At 46.2% G+C, this 20,633-nt stretch overlaps 1 protein-coding gene across 4 annotated transcripts in view; it reads right to left on the bottom strand.

The window, feature by feature from the left end:
• Positions 1-20,633, bottom strand: part of mpp3a (MAGUK p55 scaffold protein 3a) — a 42,358-nt gene that overhangs the window by 5,871 nt on the left and 15,854 nt on the right. For 2 of the 4 annotated variants that reach the window (XM_061905478.1, XM_061905480.1), the window contains exons 4-13: positions 20,408-20,485; positions 16,444-16,524; positions 16,065-16,202; positions 9,766-9,847; positions 8,587-8,672; positions 8,444-8,518; positions 6,163-6,359; positions 5,732-5,796; positions 2,695-2,715; positions 2,287-2,328 (exon numbers count right to left, since the gene is read on the bottom strand). In XM_061905478.1, coding sequence (XP_061761462.1) covers positions 2,287-2,328; positions 2,695-2,715; positions 5,732-5,796; positions 6,163-6,359; positions 8,444-8,518; positions 8,587-8,672; positions 9,766-9,847; positions 16,065-16,202; positions 16,444-16,524; positions 20,408-20,485 — 865 coding nt within the window. The remainder of the gene's footprint in view (positions 1-2,286; positions 2,329-2,694; positions 2,716-5,731; positions 5,797-6,162; positions 6,360-8,443; positions 8,519-8,586; positions 8,673-9,765; positions 9,848-16,064; positions 16,203-16,443; positions 16,525-20,407; positions 20,486-20,633) is intronic. The other 2 variants (XM_061905479.1, XM_061905481.1) reach the window with 1 other exon arrangement.

Here is a 20,633-nt window from a genome sequence, read left to right as displayed (position 1 = left end):
TACGAGGTGAAGTTAGCTGCTGTGTTTGGATTCCCAATGTGAGCATTCCAGCAAGAGGAGCAGATGGGTCATGTTTGGCTGAGGGATTGAACACAGACTATTGGTAAAGTCCAGCACTTTATGGCAAGTCTAGCTGTCGAAACGTTACCATACTGACCCTGCATATAGAACCACTCTGAATATAGGACCCCTTTTTCTTAGACTTTTTGTTAACGAAGAAATACTGTCTTTTATTTAGGTCAATATGGTAATTGGTCACCCTGTCTAAGTCTTCTTGAGAACATGTCCAATGTCCAGAGAGCTAAACCAGTTTCAACTTTTAGCGCCTATTCTCTTCATGATCTTGGACTTCACTGCCACTCTCCATGCTGACTTTCAACTTTATATTCAACCATCAATTCTAAAAACCTAAACTTATTGCGAGTGTTTCCCTTCATAAACTTCCTCTAACAGACTCATTGAGGCCCCCTTTCCAAAAAAGAGAAGGTGAAGACCCTATTTCCATTCTCTTTTCCCTGAGTACAACTTAAAGGCCTACTGAAACCCACTACTACTGACCACGCAGTCTGATAGTTTATACATCAATGATGAAATATTAACATTGCAACACATGCCAATACGGCCGGTTTAGTTTACTAAATTACAATTTCAAATTTCCCGCAGAGTTTCTTGTTGAAAACGTCGGGGATTTATGACGCGTGCGCGTGACGTCTTGAGTTGGAGGGGACCACTTGCGGCTGAAAGTCGTTTCTTTTCATCGCGCAATTACACAGAATTTTGGACATCTGTGTTGCTGAATATTTTGCAATTTGTTCAATTAATAATGGAGACTATAAATAAGAATGATGTTGCTGGAAAGATTTAGCCTTTAGCCACACAAACACATGGTGTTTCCTTATTTAAAATTCCCGGAGGTGAAGCTTTACTATGGATCAGAGCGGTCAAGCGAACATGGATCACGACTTCATGTCGACCGGCAGTTTTCGGTGAGAAAATTGTGGATGTAAGCACAAGTCAACACTTGCAGGGCATTACTGCCTGACGCACCTCGGACAGTGCCATGTGGTGCTGGCTGCAGGGTCATCAGCCGGGAGCCACCCTTCACGGATGTTTCGCTCCTTCAATCCCGGAACATCTCTGGGTGGTGGAGCAGCGACAGGGACGTCTCCCTGCCGCCCCCTGCAGCCAGCTAAAGGATCCATACTGTACCCACATTCCAACCCCGGTGTTATTGATGTTGTGTTAATGGAAAGAGTCCTAAGGGACTATGCATGGCAGGGACGTCCATCTCCCTGAGTCAAGCGTAGGCCTGACCGCATACCTTAACATGGGTCTTAGGGTGCTGCTATTCCAGCGCCCCGAGACCCATGTTACTTCTTGTCTACACGCCCTGCTTTCCCCAAGCCTTGTTGTTTCTTCCGAGCCACAACCAGAAGCTCCCTTTCCACAATTTTGTCAGTGAGAAAATTGTGGAAATAAGTCGCCTCTTACCAGGGATCAGCTGAGCTTCTGTCGTGCTGCAGCTGCTTTGACTAATTCCCTCAGAGACTGGCGTCAAGACACCCGTGGAAACACCCCTCCGACTATCAGGTACTATTTAACTCACTAAAACACTAGCAACACAATAGAAAGATAAGGGATTTCCCAGAGTTATCCCAGTAAATGTGTCTAAAAACATCTGAATCCTTATCAATTACCTCAGCCACAAATCTTTCATCCTCGCTCAAATTAATGGCGAAATTGTCGTTTTTTCGGTCCAAATAGCTCTTTTTGTTGGAGGCTCCCATTATAAACAAGGTGAGGATGTGAGGAGCCCTCACACGGGTGACGTCATCATCTGCTACTTACGGTACAGGCAAGGCTTTTTTATTAGCGACCAAAAGTTGCAAACTTTATCGTCGATGTCCTTTCAGCAAAAATATGGCAATATCGCGAAATGATCAAGTATGACACATAGAAAGGACCTGCTATCTCATTTCAGTAGGCCTTTAAATGGAGTCCAAAAGAGCTTCCAGCATTTTTTTTAAAGCCTCGGCAACTTTGTACCGTACCAAAGTGAACACTACTGTCCTGGTGGAAAACCGCAATTAGACATTCACGACTCCATCCCTAATCCTCTATGACCTCCATCCCCCTGACATAGAAGGCAACCCTACAGCCAAACATTTGGACCCCAGGCTAGAAGCATCCAGGGAACCAGCAGACCGCAGCCAAGAACAGCCATGACAGTCAAAGAGCAGAGAGAGGGTGTTTTGGTGATGGAGGATAGGGAAGGTGTGCTCTCACCTATGTACTGTCCATTGAAATAGCCCTCACAGTCACAGTCGTCTGTAGGGAGGCAAGCAGGGACAAGAAGAAGGGGTGGGTCAGCACAGGGCAGAATTGTTACGGAAGGTCTGTGGAGGACTTGAAGAAAGGAGGTCAGGGCTTGTGGAGCAAGAGGACTTAAGGAATAATGATAAAACAAATACGGAAGGATAGTTGGGAAGATGAAAAAACTTGAGGGCTCAGAGGCTGGGAGAACTAAAAATCAGGAGGATGAGAGGAAGTGGTGTAGTCTTTAGCACCTGTAGCCTGATTGGAACTCAGTCCAAGCACCTTTTTTTAGGCAATATGCAGGCATAGTGAAGATGCAGTCAACGTGCACACATGCAAACATGCCGGCTGTGGCGTGTAATAAGCGATTCTACTCACCCTTATCACACGCTTGGTCAACTGCAAGACAAGAATAAAGCGTTAAAGGGGAACATTATCACAATTTGAAAAGGGTTAAAAATAATAAAAATCAGTTCCCAGTGGCTTGTTGTATTTTTTTTAATTTTTTTTCAAAATTTTACCGGTCCCGGAATATCCCTAAAAAAAGCCTTAAAGTGCCTTTTTTTCCACTCTCTGCCAAGACACTGTTCATTTCCCTGTGACGTCATACAGTGCTGCCAATACAAACAAACAATGTCAGATACCACAGCAAGATATAGCGACATTAGCTCGGATTCAGACTCGGATTTCAGCGACTTAAGCGATTCAACAGATTACGCATGTATTGAAACAGATGGTTGGAGTACGAATGTATTGAAGAAGAAACTTAAACTATTGAGCGAATAGCTATTGACGCTATTCATAGCCATAGCATGGCCGAACAGCTGCGTTAGCATCGCCGGTAAAATGTGCGGACCAAACGATCAGGACTTTTGCATGTTGTGACACTGGAGCAACTTAAATCCGTCGATTGGTAAGTGTTTTTTTCGCATTAAATGTGGGTGGAAGGAAACGTAATATAGTTGCAAACGCATCTGCAGGTTATCCATACATCTCTGTGCCATGTCTGCTTTAGCACCGCCGGTAAATAGCATGTTAGCATTGATTAGCATAGCATGTTAGCATCGATTAGCTGGCAGTCAACATCAACAAAACTCACCTTTGAGATTTCGTTGACTTTATAGTGGCAAATGCATCTGCAGGTTATCCATACATCTCTGTGCCATGTCTGATTTAGCACCCTCGGTAAATAGCATGTTAGCATCGATTAGCGTAGCATCTTAGCATCGATTAGCTGGCAGTCACAACGCGACCAAATATGCCTGATTAGCACATAAGTCAACAACATCAACAAAACTCACCTTTGTGATTTAGTTGACTTTATCGTTGCAAATGCATCTGCAGGTTATCCATACATATCTGTGCCATGTCTGCTTTAGCACCGCCGGTAAATAGCATGTTAGCATTGATTAGCGTAGCATGTTAGCATCGATTAGCTGGCAGTCAACATCAACAAAACTCACCTTTGAGATTTCGATGACTTTATAGTTGCAAATGCATCTGCAGGTTATCCATACATCTCTGTGCCATGTCTGATTTAGCACCCTCGGTACATAGCATGTTAGCATCGATTAGCGTAGCATGTTAGCATCGATTAGCTAGCAGTCACAACGCGACCAAATATGCCTGATTAGCACATAAGTCAACAACATCAACAAAATTCACCTTTGTGATTTAGTTGACTTTATCGTTGCAAATACATCTGCAGGTTATCCATACATATCTGTGCCATGTCTGCTTTAGCACCGCCGGTAAATAGCATGTTAGCATTGATTAGCGTAGCATGTTAGCATCGATTAGCTGGCAGTCAACATCAACAAAACTCACTTTTGAGATTTCGTTGACTATAGTTGCAAATGTATCTGCAGGTTATCCATACATCTCTGTGCCATGTCTGATTTAGCACCCTCGGTAAATAGCATGTTAGCATCGATTAGAGTAGCATGTTAGCATCGATTAGCTGGCAGTCACAACGCGACCAAATATGCCTGATTAGCACATAAGTCAACAACATCAACAAAACTCACCTTTGTGATTTAGTTGACTTTATCGTTGCAAATGCATCTGCAGGTTATCCATACATATCTGTGCCATGTCTGCTTTAGCACCGCCGGTAAATAGCATGTTAGCATTGATTAGCGTAGCATGTTAGCATCGATTAGCTGGCAGTCAACATCAACAAAACTCACTTTTGAGATTTCGTTGACTATAGTTGCAAATGCATCTGCAGGTTATCCATACATCTCTGTGCCATGTCTGATTTAGCACCCTCGGTAAATAGCATGTTAGCATCGATTAGAGTAGCATGTTAGCATCGATTAGCTGGCAGTCACAATGCGACCAAATATGCCTGATTAGCACATAAGTCAACAACATCAACAAAACTCACCTTTGTGATTTAGTTGACTTTATCGTTGCAAATGCATCTGCAGGTTATCCATACATATCTGTGCCATGTCTGTCTTAGCATCGCCGGTAAAATGTGCAAACACTCCGGCACATTCGATGGGTGTCTGGCGGCAGACACTTTCGCATCTTCGGGCCAGTGGTGCAACTTGAATCCCTCCCTGTTAGTGTTGTTACACCCTCCGACAACACATCGACGAGGCATGATGTCTCCATGGTTCCAAAAAATAGTCGAAAATAACAGAGCTGAGACCCGGTGTTTGCAATGTGTTGAAAATGAAAATGGCGGCTGTATTACCTCGGTGATGTCACATTCTGATGTCATCGCAAAAAGACCGATAAACAGAAAGGCGTTTAATTCGCCAAAAATCACCCATTTAGAGTTCGGAAATCGGTTAAAAAAATATATGGTCTTTTTTCTGCAACATCAAGGTATATATTGACGCTTACATAGGTCTAGTGATAATGTTCCCCTTTAAAACATGTTTTTTTTTTAAATTTGGGTAGGAGAATGTGACAATTTAGAAAAACATGATTAAAGCAGACTTATATATGTCACTAATGGGAAAAGCTGGGGCCCCTGCTGGGCTGTTGGGGGGAATAAAGCCAGCCGGGTGGGAGAAGAGAGGGCGACTGCCATGTTGCTAAACTGTGGTCGCGTAATCGGATCACCCACGGCTTACACTCCACACAGAACCCCTCGGCCTCGCCCCAAATACTGAATATGGATCTGCCCCTCACCTGCCTGGCTGCATGCACGCAGACATCCAGCTAGAAAGTGAGAAGCATATTGTTGAGGCATGTGGATCTACTTAATCTGTCACTGGACAGATGGACTGATTGAGCATGGCTGGGATTAATTCAACCCCCCCTCCCCAACCTCCCTTGTGTCTAAAACATTTCCACCCGCACAAGAGACTACATCCCGCAGTGCCAATTAGTAAATGTCACCCTAACAAGTTAGCAGAGGAAGAAGGTGGGGGTCGGCAAACAGCGAGCAGGAACTCACAGGCTGGTGTTTTGGGAGATTTGGGATTCGGGAGTGTGCCCACTTTCATCCTGTAGGCCAGTCGCCTGGTGACGTGCGAGCAGGAGGACAATGAGCAAAAAGGAAAGAGAAGAAGAGATGAGTCAGTCAACAAGGTGTCTCTTTATTGTTGACGGTGATGCAACAAAGAGAGGATATTATCTACCGACCTCCGCAACAGCTGTAGAACCACAATTAAAGGACGCACCCATAAAAAGCCCTAGAAAAATACTATTTTCGATACTCCAATCACTATAATATTCTTCCGATTGAATGCCGAGCAGCAAATATGCGCATATGTACTCCACTAATAAGATACTAATACTACGTACGGAGGAGGATCCAGGCACCAAACCAGTAGCCCTCGAGTTCTGAGACAACAACTGTGCATGTGTGGCTCTGGTTCCTCTTACCTCTCCTGGAACTGTTTGGATGGGACCAGCCCAGCTCGCAGGTTGCTATCGCCAACCCGCTTGGCCTGCCACCACGGGGAGTCGTCCTGGGTGACCACCTGCAGGATGTCGCCCCGTTTGAAGGGGAGTCCCGCCTCCTGGCAAGGAGTGGCCTTGTCCTCCAAGGGAACATAGTCGAACAAGGCTCTAACGTACACCTGGGGGGATATCATCCACATTAAAACCAACCTATGCTTCTTCTTATCAAGCCTTTGTTTGAATTCTGATGACCCAACCCTTCAGAAGAATTATCTATATGGTGTACGTAGACAAATCCTTTAAAGGAGACCTCAGAAACCAAACCTCGGGACAGTCCAACCCTCTCGGGCAGGAATATTCATTTAAATTGTTTTGGGGGCCACCTTTCTAGAAATCTAAGGACCCAGGGGCTGGACTTATCCTTTCAGTATTAGTCTTGTTTGTTCATTCAGTAGAACCAACTTCATTTCTATGACAGAAACTTTAGTGTTTTTAGTAATCTGCTGAGAAAATATGAGTCCCTCACAAGTTTTTTTAAATCAAACTTGCGAGGGTAAAATGTCAACGTAAGGATCTGCCAATGTGTTTCTGGTGGTCCAGGTTCCTCTATACAACAGGAGCACTCTAGTGTTCTTAGGATTTTGCTATAAAAATGTGAATCTGACGCAAGTCTTTTGAACTGAACTTGCGGGCCACCAGCTGAATAGCCCAAATGATTAAAAAGAGAGGCCCTAAGATCGAACCTTGAGGAACACCACTTTTATAGCTTAAGTGGAACAAATGACCCCAACTGCATGTGAAGTGACCAAGCTACGGCAAAACCTGCGTTACCTCGATCAGAACACAAAAAGAAGTGTAACTGCCAAAAAGGGGAGGTCTTAAGGTGTGTCTTGAGGTGCCTTGAGGAACGCCTCAGTTGTGTACAACACAAGTTTGGACCCCTGTGTTTTGTATTTAGACTTAGGCTTAGACTTCCTTTATTGTCACTCAAATTTCAACTTTACAGTACAGATAAGAACGAAATTGTGTTGCATTAGCTCGTTGTAGTGCAGGATAAAAGAGCAATAAGGTGCAGATATAAATAAATAGATTACTGTACAGATAAATGTATTGCACTTTTACATATGCAGCCACGTTTATGGATGTATGTTGTATTGTATTTATAATCCAACGAGTTAATCCATTTTTGGGGGGAAATTGTTAGAACAATTATGTGTAAGTTATCACACAATTCTTATGCCTATAGTCTGTTGCTATAGTTTTTAGCTATTGTGCTCAAGCTGTACTTTATCTTTCTGTGCAAGGACAAAACTTCTTGACTGAAGGGTGGCCTGTGCCGCAGGTGTTATTTTTGTTTTAACCCGCTATCAGCCAAGGACTTCAAGGACCTCAATGAAGATAAAATGACAGCACGCAGATGAAGCAGAGACAAGGCAACCACAAGGCCCCAGCACATTCTGTCACGTATTGTGCGTACTGGAAGCTGCTTTGCATGAAGTGTGTGGCCACTCCTTTTAGATGCGGCCTCAGTGATGCCACCAGGGACCTCCCAAATAAATAGAGGAGTGCGCGGGACTGCTAGCTTAGAGCGTGGTGGGAGATTGTAACTGAGCATGCAATCCCAAACGTCTCTCCTCATTGAGCCAAATTGAACTCTGTCTCTGCATGATTCTTTGCTTCTTGTCTGTTTAATAGATGTCATCAGTGTTTGAACCTGACGGAAATTGAGGGGATTATTATGATGCGTTCAAGAGTTTTATGGCCTGAGGGAATAGGCTCTTACAGAACCTGGAGGCTCTGCTACAGAGGCTGCGGAACCTCTTTCTAGAGTCCAAGCAAGGATCTGCCAATGTGTTTAAAGTGGTCCAGGTTTCTCTACACAACAGGAGCCCTCTAGTCTTTTTAGGATTTTTTCAACTGAACTCACAACCCACCAGGTGAATAATCCAAATGATGAAAATGAGAACCTTGAGGAACACCACTGGTATAACTAAAAATTGACTGCATCTGAAGTAAACAAGCTACCTTAGTTACATAAATCAGAATACAAAAAAGTGTAAGTACCAAAAGAGAGAGGACTCAATAGGGAGCCTTAAGGAAGGCCTCAGTTATGTAATTCAAATGTTTGGACCCCAGTCTTCAGGTTCCCCCCTTCCCCTTACGTAGAGAGGCGAGGTTGCTACATATTAGCATTTCTGACATCACACATTTGAGGGGATAGTAGTAGTGCATTTGTGGACCCGGTCCATCCCGGAGAACCCACCTTGCTCTCCCGCAGTCTGTCCTCCTCTTTAACAGCAGGGACGATCTTGAGCGTGATGGATCCCTGCGACTGAGACTTGGAACCATGTTAAGAAATTAGCCTCGCACCTTCACTGACCGCAGTACGTGCTAGAGGTGCCTCACCAGCAGCTGACTGATCTCGTCCGGTCTCTTGTGGATCACAGAGACGCCGTTGACTTCCCTGAGTTCATCTCCGACGTGGACCAAACCTGCCGGGAGGAGCAAAGAACGTCTATGAAGGATTTATTTGGATAATTGCGAGCTGAAGCCACAGCAAGATGCTGACAACTGATCAGTGCTCAGTGCTTTGACGCTCACCATTCAAAACAGAGCACATGTTGTCATGGTAGAGTCTGTGACCATTACAGTCCGTCAGACAAGGCCCTTTAAAGTCGTTACCATGGTTACAAATCACTCATAGCCTCACTGTTGAATTAGCATGACAAAAATATGGAAGTGAAGGAATAAAACGGGTTGGGGAGGAGACTCTACCCCAAGTGGACGAGTTCAAGTACCTAGGATTCTTGTTCACGAGTGAGGGAAGAGTGGATCGTGAGATCGACAGGCGGATCGGTGCGGCGTCTTCAGTAATGCGGACGTTGTACCGATCCGTTGTGGTGAAGAAGGAGCTGAGCCGGATGGCAAAGCCCTCAATTTACCGGTCGATTTACGTTCCCATCCTCACGTATGGTCATGAGCTTTGGGTTATGACCGAAAGGACAAGATCACAGGTACAAGTGGCCGAAATGAGTTTCCTCCGCCGGGTGGCGGGGCTCTCCCTTAGAGATAGGTTGAGAAGCTCTGCTATCCGGCGAACTCAAAGTAAAGCTGCTGCTCCTCCACATCGAGAGGAGCTAGATGAAGTGGTTTTGGGCATCTGGTCAGGATGCTACCTGAACGCCTCCCTAAGGAGGTGTTTAGGGCACGTCCAACCGGTAGGAGGCCACGGGGAAGACCCAGGACACGTTGGGAAGACTATGTCTCCCAGCTGGCCTGGGAACGCCTTGGGATCCCCCGGGAAGAGCTGGACGAAGTGGCTGGGGAGAGGGAAGTCTGGGCTTCCCTGCTTAGGCTGCTGCCCCCGCGACCCGACCTCGGATAAGCAGAAGAAGATGGATGGATGGATAGATGGATGGATGGATGGATGGAGGAATAAAATATGCATAAGCACATTTTTGGAAGCCCACTGAAAATCTCAAATAAACTGAGGAGATTACAAAGTAAATCAGTTTAATACGAAAATAATGACCATAAGTTTGCCATTCTTTGTTTGCCAGGTTTTTGTACCGAAGCAAAACTCACCACTTCTGTCCGCGGCGCCTCCTCTCATGATGCGGGCCACGATCACGGCCCCGGTCACGTCATCTCGCCTGATGGTGGCGCCCTAGAGTCCGTGCAAGAAGAAAGGTAAAAAGGCTAAACATGCTTAGGGCCCCACTATCCCTTGTGGCCCCCTTTATGCTTTATTAGGAGCGTGTAAAATGTCAATGAATGAATGACAGGGCAATTCATATGAAATGTTACTGCAAATGTATTCTTAGCCCTTTTCTGCTCTGTCACTGATAAAAAATATAACGGCAAGTCTCTCCAGACATTGTCACTGCCCCTCGTGGCACGCAGCGTTAGTCCGACTAAACCGAGTCAGAGAAATGTCTGTAAGGTTTACACCATGGGTGTCAAACTCTGGCCCGCAAGCCAAATTTGGTCTGCCGTTTAATTTCATTTGGCCCTTGAGGCAATATCAAATTAACATTAGAGCTGGCCCGCCGGTAACACCAAATTCACCGCTAATACTCATATTTGCCAACCCTCCCGATTTTCCCGGGAGACTCCCAAAGTTTAGTGCCCTTCTCGAAAATCTCCCTGTGCAACCATTCTCCCGATTTCCACACGGACAACAATATTGGGAGCGTGTCTTAAAGGCACTGCATTTAACGTCCTCTACAACATGTCGTCACGTCCTCTTTTCCTCCATAAAAACAGTGTGCTGGCCAAGTCACATAATATATGCGGCTTTCGCACACACATATGCGAATGCCACGCATACTTGGTCAACAGCCATACAGGTCACACTGAGGGTGGCCATATAAACAACTTTAACATTGTTACAAATATGCGCCACACTGTGAAACCACACCAAACAAGAATGACAAAACACATTTTGGGAGAACACCCGCACCGTAACACAACATAAACACAAAAGAACAAATACCCAGAAACCCTTGCAGCACTAACTCTTCCAGAACGCTACAATATACGCCCCCCGCTACCACCAAACCCCGCCCACCTCATTTTTATTTTATTTTCGAATTTATTAGCCTGTGGAAAAAGTTAATGTTGATATTTACCTCAGAAGGCTGCAAATAGAAAAGAGGCATTCATTTTTTGGATCAAATTGTATTTAATATACCACTGATGTTTTTTGAAAGTTGATTTTGCACTATTACGTAAATAAGCTCTGCCTGTACCATGGGAGGAAGCCCCAATTACCCGGAGGGAACCCACGCAGTCATAGGGAGAACATGCAAACTCCACACAGAAAGATCCCGAGCCCGGGATTGAACCAAGGATTACTCAGGACCTTCATATTGTGAGGCAGATGGACTAACTCCTGTTCCACTGTTCTGCCCTATTTCAGCCTTGCTTGTTTAATATTCAATGCAAAAAACTTGTTTGGGTCCCTATTAAAAGGTTAATTTGTTCAACCTTGGCCCGAGGCTTTGTTCAGTTTTAAATTTTGGCCCACTCTGTATTTGAGTTTGACACCCCTGGTTTACACATTTGTTTTAAAGGCCTACTGAAACCCACTACTACCCACCACGCAGTCTGATAGTTTATATATCAATGATGAAATATTAACATTGCAACACATGCCAATACGGCCTTTTTAGTTTACTAAATTACAATTTTAAATTTCCCGCGGAGTTTCTTGTTGAAAACGTCGCGGAATGATGACGCGTACGCGTGACGTCTCGGGTTGGAGGGGACATATTAGCCCAGCACCACACACGGCTAAAAGTCATCTCTTTTCATCGCATAATTACACAGTAATTTGGACATCTGTGTTGCTGAATCTTTTGCAATTTGTTCAATTAATAAATAAGAATGCGGTTGGTGGAAAGCTATGTATTGCAGCTGCCTTAAGCACCGAGACACAGATGGTGTTTATTTTTTGTGCAGCTTTAACACAGAGCGGTCAAGCGAACATCTTTCTCTAGGTCAACCAGCAAGTTTTTGGATGGGAAAATTGTGATATTAAGTCAGCTCCTACCGGAGACTTCAGTGGATTATGGGACCTCCTCCTGTAGCTGTCAAAAAGGTCTCTGTGATCTTGGCTCCTCTATTGGCTTCTGTCTGAGACACTGCCGTTCACCGCAGCCATCCGACTTTCAGGTATGACTTTACAATCTCACTAAAACGCTATTAAAACAAAAAGCAAATAAGGGATTTTCCAGAATTATCCTAGTAAATGTGTCTAATTACATCTGAAACACTACCACTGCCGCCGCTTTTTCTTTTCTTTTTTTTTCTAGTGCCTCACTCTAACTTTTCTCATCCACGAATCTTTTATCCTTGCTCAAATTAATGGGAAAATTGTCTCTTTCTCGGTCCGAATAGCTCTTGCTGCTGGTGGCTATGATTGTAAACAATGTGGGGGTGCGAGGAGCCCTACAACCCGTGACGTGACGCGCACATCGTCTGCTACTGCAGGCAAGGCTTTTTTATTAGCGACCAAAAGTTGCGAACTTTATCGTCGATGTTCTCTACTAAATCCTTTCAGCAAAAATATGGCAATATCACGAAATGATCAAGTATGACACATAGAATGGACCTGCTATCCCCGTTTGAATAAGAACATCTCATTTCAGTAGGCCTTTAATTATGTTAATAATATATATATATTTTTTTGCACTATGGTAATGCTTTTTTAAATGTATTTTATTTTACTTAATTAGTTTGTATACAAAACATGCGTTAAATTAAATTCATCCATCCATCCATCCATCATCTTCCGCTTATCCGAGGTCGGGTCGCGGGGGCAGCAGCCTAAGCAGGGAAGCCCAGACTTCCCTATCTCCAGCCACTTCGTCTAGCTCTTCCCGGGGGATCCCGAGGCGTTCCCAGGCCAGCCGGGAGACATAGTCTTTCCAACGTGTCCTGGGTCTTCCCCGTGGCCTCCTACCAGCTGGACGTGCCCTAAACACATCCCTAGGGAGGCGTTCGGGTGGCATCCTGACCAGATGCCCGAACCACCTCATCTGGCTCCTCTCGATGTGGAGGAGCAGCGGCTTTACGTTGAGCTCCTCCCGGATGGCAGAGCTTCTCACCCTATCTCTAAGGGAGAGCCCCGCCACCCGGCGGAGGAAACTCATTTCGGCCGCTTGTACCCGTGATCTTATCCTTTCGGTCATGACCCAAAGCTCATGACCATAGGTGAGGATGGGAACGTAGATCGACCGGTAAATTGAGAGCTTTGCCTTCCGGCTCAGCTCCTTCTTCACCACAACGGATCGATACAACGTCCGCATTACTGAAGACGCCGCACCGATCCGCCTGTCGATCTCACGATCCACTCTTCCCCCACTCGTGAACAAGACTCCTAGGTACTTGAACTCCTCCACTTGGGGCAGGGTCTCCTCCCCAACCCGGAGATGGCACTCCACCCTTTTCCGGGCGAGAACCATGGACTCGGACTTGGAGGTGCTGATTCTCATTCCGGTCGCTTCACACTCGGCTGCGAACCGATCCAGTGAGAGCTGAAGATCCCGGCCAGATGAAGCCATCAGGACTACATCATCTGCAAAAAGCAGAGACCTAATCCCGTGGCCACCAAACCGGAACCCCTCAACGCCTTGACTGCGCCTAGAAATTCTGTCCATAAAAGTTATGAACAGAATCGGTGACAAAGGACAGCCTTGGCGGAGTCCAACCTTCACTGGAAACGTGTCCGACTTACTGCCAGCAATGCGGACCAAGCTCTGACACTGATCATACAGGGAGCGGACTGCCACAATAAGACATTCCGATACCCCATACTCTCTGAGCACTCCCCACAGGACTTCCCGAGGGACACGGTCGAATGCCTTCTCCAAGTCCACAAAGCACATGTAGACTGGTTGGGCAAACTCCCATGCACCCTCAAGAACCCTGCCGAGAGTATAGAGCTGGTCCACAGTTCCACGACCAGGACGAAAACCACACTGTTCCTCCTGAATCCGAGGTTCGACTATCCGGCGAAGCCTCCTCTCCAGTACACCTGAATAAACCTTACCGGGAAGGCTGAGGAGTGTGATCCCACGATAGTTGGAACACACCCTCCGGTCCCCCTTCTTAAAGAGAGGGACCACCACCCCGGTCTGCCAATCCAGAGGTACCGCCCCCGATGTCCACGCGATGCTGCAGAGTCTTGTCAACCAAGACAGCCCCACAGCATCCAGAGCCTTAAGGAACTCCGGGCGGATCTCATCCACCCCCGGGGCCTTGCCGCCGAGGAGCTTTTTAACTACCTCAGCGACCTCAGCCCCAGAAATAGGAGAGTCCACTACAGATTCCCCAGGCACCGCTTCCTCAAAGAAAGACGTGTTGGTGGGATTGAGGAGGTCTTCGAAGTATTCCCTCCACCGATCCACAACATCCGCAGTCGAAGTCAGCAGAACACCATCCGCACCATACACGGTGTTGATAGTGCACTGCTTCCCCTTCCTGAGGCGCCGTATGGTGGTCCAGAATCGCTTCGAAGCCGTCCGGAAGTCGTTTTCCATGGCTTCCCCGAACTCTTCCCATGTCCGAGTTTTTGTCTCCGCGACCGCTAAAGCTGCACACCGCTTGGCCCGTCGGTACCCGTCCACTGCCTCCGGAGTCCTATGAGCCAAAAGAACCCGATAGGACTCCTTCTTCAGCTTGACGGCATCCCTCACTGCTGGTGTCCACCAACGGGTTCTGGGATTACCGCCACGACAGGCACCAACAACCTTGCGGCCACAGCTCCAATCAGCCGCCTCGACAATAGAGGTTCGGAACATGGTCCACTCGGACTCAATGTCCCGCACCTCCCTCGTGACATGTTCAAAGTTCTCCCGGAGGTGTGAATTGAAACTCTCTCTGACAGGAGACTCTGCCAGACGTTCCCAGCAGACCCTCACAATGCGCTTGGGCCTGCCAGGTCTGTCCGGCATCCTCCCCCACCATCGCAGCCAACTCACCACCAGGTGGTGATCGGTAGAAAGCTCCGCCCCTCTCTTCACCCGAGTGTCCAAAACATGAGGCCGCAAATCCGATGACACAACTACAAAGTCGATCATGGAACTGCGGCCCAGGGTGTCCTGGTGCCAAGTGCACATATGGACACCCTTATGTTTGAACATGGTGTTTGTTATGGACAATCCGTGACGAGCACAAAAGTCCAATAACAAAACACCACTCGGGTTTAGATCCGGGCGACCATTCTTCCCAATCACGCCTCTCCAGGTTTCACTGTCGTTGCCAACATGAGCGTTGAAGTCTCCCAGTAGGACAAGGGAATCACCCGGAGGAGCACTTTCCAGTACTCCCTCGAGTGTACCCAAAAAGGGTGGGTACTCTGAACTGCCGTTTGGTGCGTAAGCACAAACAACAGTCAGGACCCGTCCCCCCACCCGAAGGCGAAGGGAAGCTACCCTCTCGTCCACTGGGTTGAACTCAAACGTACAGGCTTTGAGCCGGGGGGCAACCAGAATTGCCACCCCAGCCCGTCGCCTCTCACTGCCGGCAACGCCAGAGTGGAAGAGGGTCCAGTCCCTCTCGAGAGAACTGGTTCCAGAGCCCTTGCTGTGCGTCGAGGTGAGTCCGACTATATCCAGCCGGAACTTCTCTACCTCGCGCACTAGCTCAGGCTCCTTCCCCCCCAGTGAGGTGACGTTCCACGTCCCAAGAGCTAGCTTCTGTAGCCGAGGATCGGACCGCCAAGTGCCCTGCCTTCGGCTGCCGCCCAGCTCACAATGCACCCGACCTCTATGGCCCCTCCTATGAGTGGTGAGCCCATTGGAGGGATGACCCACGTTGCCTCTTCGGGCTGTGCCCGGCCGGGCCCCATGGGAACAGGCCCGACCACCAGGCGCTCGCCATCGTGCCCCAACTCCGGGCCTGGCTCCAGAGCGGGGCCCCGGTGACCCACGTCCGGGCGAGGGAAATCTGGGTTCATTTCGTTGTAATTCCATAGAAGTCTTTGAGCTGCTCTTTGTCTGATCACTCACCTAGGACCTGTTTGTCTTGGGAGACCCTACCAGGGGGCATGAAAACCCCCAGACAACATAGCTCCTAGGATCATTGGGACACGCAAACTCCTCTACCACGGTAAGGTAGCAGCTCAGAGAGGAGAAATTAAATTCAAGTTTAGTTTAAAAAATGTGTTATGAGGGGACCACAAAAAACATTTATGTGGGCGGACGGCAGAAAAATTGTTATGAAGCAACCACAAAAATATATATATTGTGGGGGCATGACAAAAATATATATTATAGGAGGACCACAAAATAAAATGTAATTAGGGGGCCAATGCAGCCAGGGAGGTAGTCACTAAAACAGTGTTATATTTGCACCTCGATGCAACCATGGCTACTAACCAGAGGCTCCTTGTTCTTCACCAGACGCACTATCTTCACCGACTCCTCCTCCAACTCGTCCTCGTAGTCGTCCGGCAGCGGCGGCAGGACGGGATCGAAGCTCTTCTGAGCGACGGTGTCGTGTACGGACAGAAGGGCCTGTCAGGATGCGACAGACGCAGCAGCTTCAGGTACACTGATGCACTAAACCTTCTATTAGTAGCATCAAAGCCAAAAAGGTGTCCCTCAGGCATCCCTACCAAGTCCCACCCTGTTTGCTAGAACGGTCATCATCTTTCGATGTCAAACGTAAAGATTCATAAAGATGAAGATCACACTAAGAGCGGACAAGTTCGTGTCAACATTGTAGTCGGACACAGGTGGTGTTTTGTTTGCTCACCATGATATGTGGCGAGGTGAGCAGGTGCACCAGCTCCCTCTCCTCCGGGCTCATGCCTCTGCTCTGCAGCTCGTCCACCACCTGCCCGTCACACACACACACACACATGAGGACACGCTACAACAGCAACTTCCTGCCAAGCCCACTCAAAACGAGTGGCGAGCGGCTGAGGTCAGCACTTTTGCCTTCCGCCAGCCAAGGCAGCAGGATGTCGTCTCTTGATGAGATGAGCCTCGGGCTGAGTCAGCATTTTTTTTTTTTTTAGTAGCTATAGCTTCTTATAATGCTCCTTGGCTGGAGTCCTATCGGGTGTGAAAAAGGTGTTACCTCCACCAAGCAGACTTATGTGCGCCTGGCTATGACCTCGTCATACATGGAATTACTGTAGATCTGCTGTAAAGGATATTTTGTGGCATTTCTGTATGAACGGAACAACTTTTTGGTACTTTCAGGGAAAAAATTCTGCAATTTCCGAAAAAATATTTTAAATTTAGCAGCGTTTTGAAAATAAATGACATAATTAAAATGACACCTAATATAAACACAATTGCAGATGCAGTGTTGGTTAATCCAGATCCGATCCAGAATATGCAACAATGAAACCCTCGTTTATTGCTGCTAATTTAGTTATTATTATTAATATTAAAACATTTCCATAGCTCGCGCAAAGCTAATGTAACTGTGGAGAGGTGGAGCCGGCAGTCCAACAGCGAGGCAGGGCACGCCGGAGCCCGGCCAAAGATGGCGGCGAGGAGGCGTGGACGGCGAGCGAGTGGTGAGGAAGGGCGTGCCGGGAGCGCCGCCGCAATTAAGATCAGGTGCGTGAATCGCGCACTTAGGCTAATTGAGTAATCCTCTCGCACTGTATAAAAGAGCGACAGCACTGAACGTCGGGGAGAGACGCGCAGAGATGAGAAGGAGCCAGAGGGAAGCTGACGCAGAGAGAGAGAGAGAGACTGAGAGCGCGAGAGAGGCGACGACGCCCGAAAAAGAAAGGCAAGCGGAAGAAGAGCGAGCGGCAGACGGAGCAGGTGAAAAGCAGTCTTTATTGAAAAATTAAAAAGTCTAAACGTGCCGCCGCTATGTCCTTCCTTGACGGTCCTTGGAACCCGCAGGACGACTTGAAAAGTCTGTCACATTAACGATATGAAAGTTTCAAATCATGGTTATTGTCATCATAATTATCGCGTTATTGTAATCATATAATTGTTTAAAGTGCTCAAAAAGTTCCCACACAATATATCGCCAGAAGAAATATGTAATATAATAATTTTGTTCTGGCTACTTTAAATCCATGGCATTTTTATTTCAATGTGTTTATTTTCTTCTGTTTTAATTTGTACAAATTGTTGCATTTTTTTTTAATGATGAAAAAAAAAATGTGTTGGGCACGTCACGTCCGGTTTATGTGACATCACTCAAATTCACTTCCTGTTGTCGTATTGCTTCTCTGTTGAAGCGATATGATGTGGAAAATTTAAATACATCTTTGTAGGTTGCCCTCCTGTGGCGTTCTTCTGACCACAAAGATACTCGCGTGAGAACCGTGGGTCTGGTGTAACTATGTATCTACTGTCCGTACACGCGCCAGGTCAGCACTCTTTTCGTCAACTTTTCAGTCTTTTCTGGCTCCAACTTCAACTGACGTCTCTCGCCTCGGCTGCTGCTAATAAGCTTGGCGGGGGATTGGATGATCAGTCCCAGCTGGGTAATCCAATCGTCTGCCAGCTGTGCTCCGAGGCCGGTCCTTCCACACCCCGCTCCGCGGCAGGCCCGCAGACCACGCCCCCCTCCACAACATCTTAGTTGCTCGGACGCTAATGTGTTTATACAAGTTTGGATTGAAGAATGTTGTTTTTTTTAATGGAGAAAGGTGTTAATGTTTTAATGAGCAATGTCACCGATCAACCTGTCAGTTTATAAATGTTGTCAATAATTGAATATGATAACATTGATTTAAAACAGTAATGCTAACTGTGGGAAGTTTTACCACGGTTTATCAATGTACATTCCTAATACAGCATAAAAAAACTGAGAAATGTTTTTCTTTACATTCTGAAAGTCGTCCAGACATGAAATAACGCCCACATAGTCACCTTTACACTCTTTTAATATGTTTAATCCATAGTCCTAGTCCTGGTCATGCTGTCTGAGGCTGAGCCAATCAGTGGCCCCGATACTGCACAGCCCGCTCTGATTGGTTTGGTCTTATTACTAGGAATTTGTACCCTCTACATTTGAACTGATACGGTACTACCTGAAAATCGATACAGGTACTAATTTTCGATACTTTTGCGTGTGTTCATAAAAGTTAATTGTTTTTGATAATAAAATCTCTTTTTTTTCTTCCAACATATAAAAAATGAGCTGATTATAATAACTGCCGTGCTGCAGTATTATTTTTATCACATTTCTGAGCAAGTATAACATTAAGTTCCAACTGCAGTCGCAAGTCCAGTACTGTTCATGGTGTGTCGAACAGTTCAGTCTTTGCCGTCTGTTGTGCTCTACAAAGTGTTGGTACTGCAAGTGCTGTACTTATTACTACTTAGATTTAAAGGTGTTAAAATCGCCATGTAAAATCACTTATGCTAATCAGTAGCATCTCAAAAGCAAAGCCAATGTATATTAGCATCAAGAGAGCGCATTTTAAGAAAAGCGGAGCCTGCTCAGTGGCCTTGTGGTTAGAGTGTCCGCCCTGAGATGGGTAGGTCGTGAGTTCAAACCCTGGCCGAGTCATATCAAAGACTATACAAATGGGACCCGTTACCTCCCTGCTTGGCACTCAGCATCAGGGGTTGGAAATGGGGGTTAAATCACCAAAATGATTCCTGAGCATGGCCACTGTTGCTGCTCACTGCTCCCCTCACCTCCCAGGAGGTGGAACAAGGGGATGGGCCAAATGCAGAGGGTCATTTCACCACACCTAGTGTGTGTGTGACTATCAGTGGTACTTTAACTTTACTTAGCTTACTTTTTTTGAGTCAATTTCTTTGCTGGCATTGAAAATTGCAACATTACCTCGAGGTAGTTTGGCTGAGTCCACTCTCAGTGCTGCTGGAGTGATCGCCAAGTACCGAAGTGCAAAGAGTAAGCAACCGGGCGGGACGTCATACGCAACCCAGGTACTGAAACACAGCACCGTTGGATTTTAAAGTATAGGACTAATCCCTAGCATGCGGCTCTTTAGCGCCGGCCTAGTGGCTCTCTGGAGCTTTTCCAAAAATGTATGAAAAATGGAAAAAAATTGGGGGAAAAAATACATTTTTAGTTTTAATGTGGTTTCTGCAGGAGGACAAACATAACACAAACCTCCCTAATTGTTATAAAGCACACTGTTTATATTAAACATGCTTCACTGATTCGAGTATTTGGCGAGCGCCGTTTTGTCCTACTACATTGGCGGTCCTTGAACTCACCCTAGTTTGTTTACATGTACAACTTTCTCTGACTTTCTAGGACGTGTTTTATGCCACTTCTTTTTCTGTCTCATTTTGTCCACCAAACTTTTAACGTGCGTGAATGCACAAAGGTGAGTTTTGTTGATGTTATTGACTTGTGTGGCGTGCTAGTCAGACATATTGGTCCCTGCATGCTATTTAGGCTAACTATATGTACATATTGCATTATTATGCCTCATTCATAGGTATATTTGAGGTCATTTATTTTCCTTTAAGTCCTCTTTATGCAATTCATATCTCATGCCTCACTATCTGTATATAGTATGGCTTTTAATTTTTTGCGGCTCCAGACAGATTTGTTTTTGTATTTTTGGTCCAATATGGCTCTTTCAACATGTTGGATTGCCAACCGCTGCCCTAGCCAATACTGCTGTAATTTTGATATTTTTAGTAAATTTTGCCAATTTTTGCTTTAAAAGGCTTAATTTAGGGCAAAAAACAATTAGGACATGCCTAAAAAAAACGTCAAAGCGTGACGTGGCGAGGGACGTGGTGTCACTTACGTCTTCAGCCAGACAAGACACACTGTGGAGGACCGGAGTTGGACTTTGTCTCTCGTACTGTCTCAGCCTCTCGTGGATCTGCAACACAAACCCAAAGTGCTGCTTTTGAAGAAAAATACACAACATGACGCTTTCCTGGCAAAAGACACGAGCAGGAGGAAGTAAAGAGGAACCTCCATTTATTAAAACCACGGCATTAAAACTAAAAAAATAAAAAGACATCTTC

Source organism: Nerophis ophidion, linkage group LG07 (genome assembly GCF_033978795.1).
Source record: "Nerophis ophidion isolate RoL-2023_Sa linkage group LG07, RoL_Noph_v1.0, whole genome shotgun sequence".
NCBI classification, from domain to species: Eukaryota; Metazoa; Chordata; class Actinopteri; order Syngnathiformes; family Syngnathidae; genus Nerophis; species Nerophis ophidion.
The sequence above is the reverse complement of the archived record's forward strand: the minus strand, read 5'-3'. Positions and strand labels throughout refer to the sequence as shown.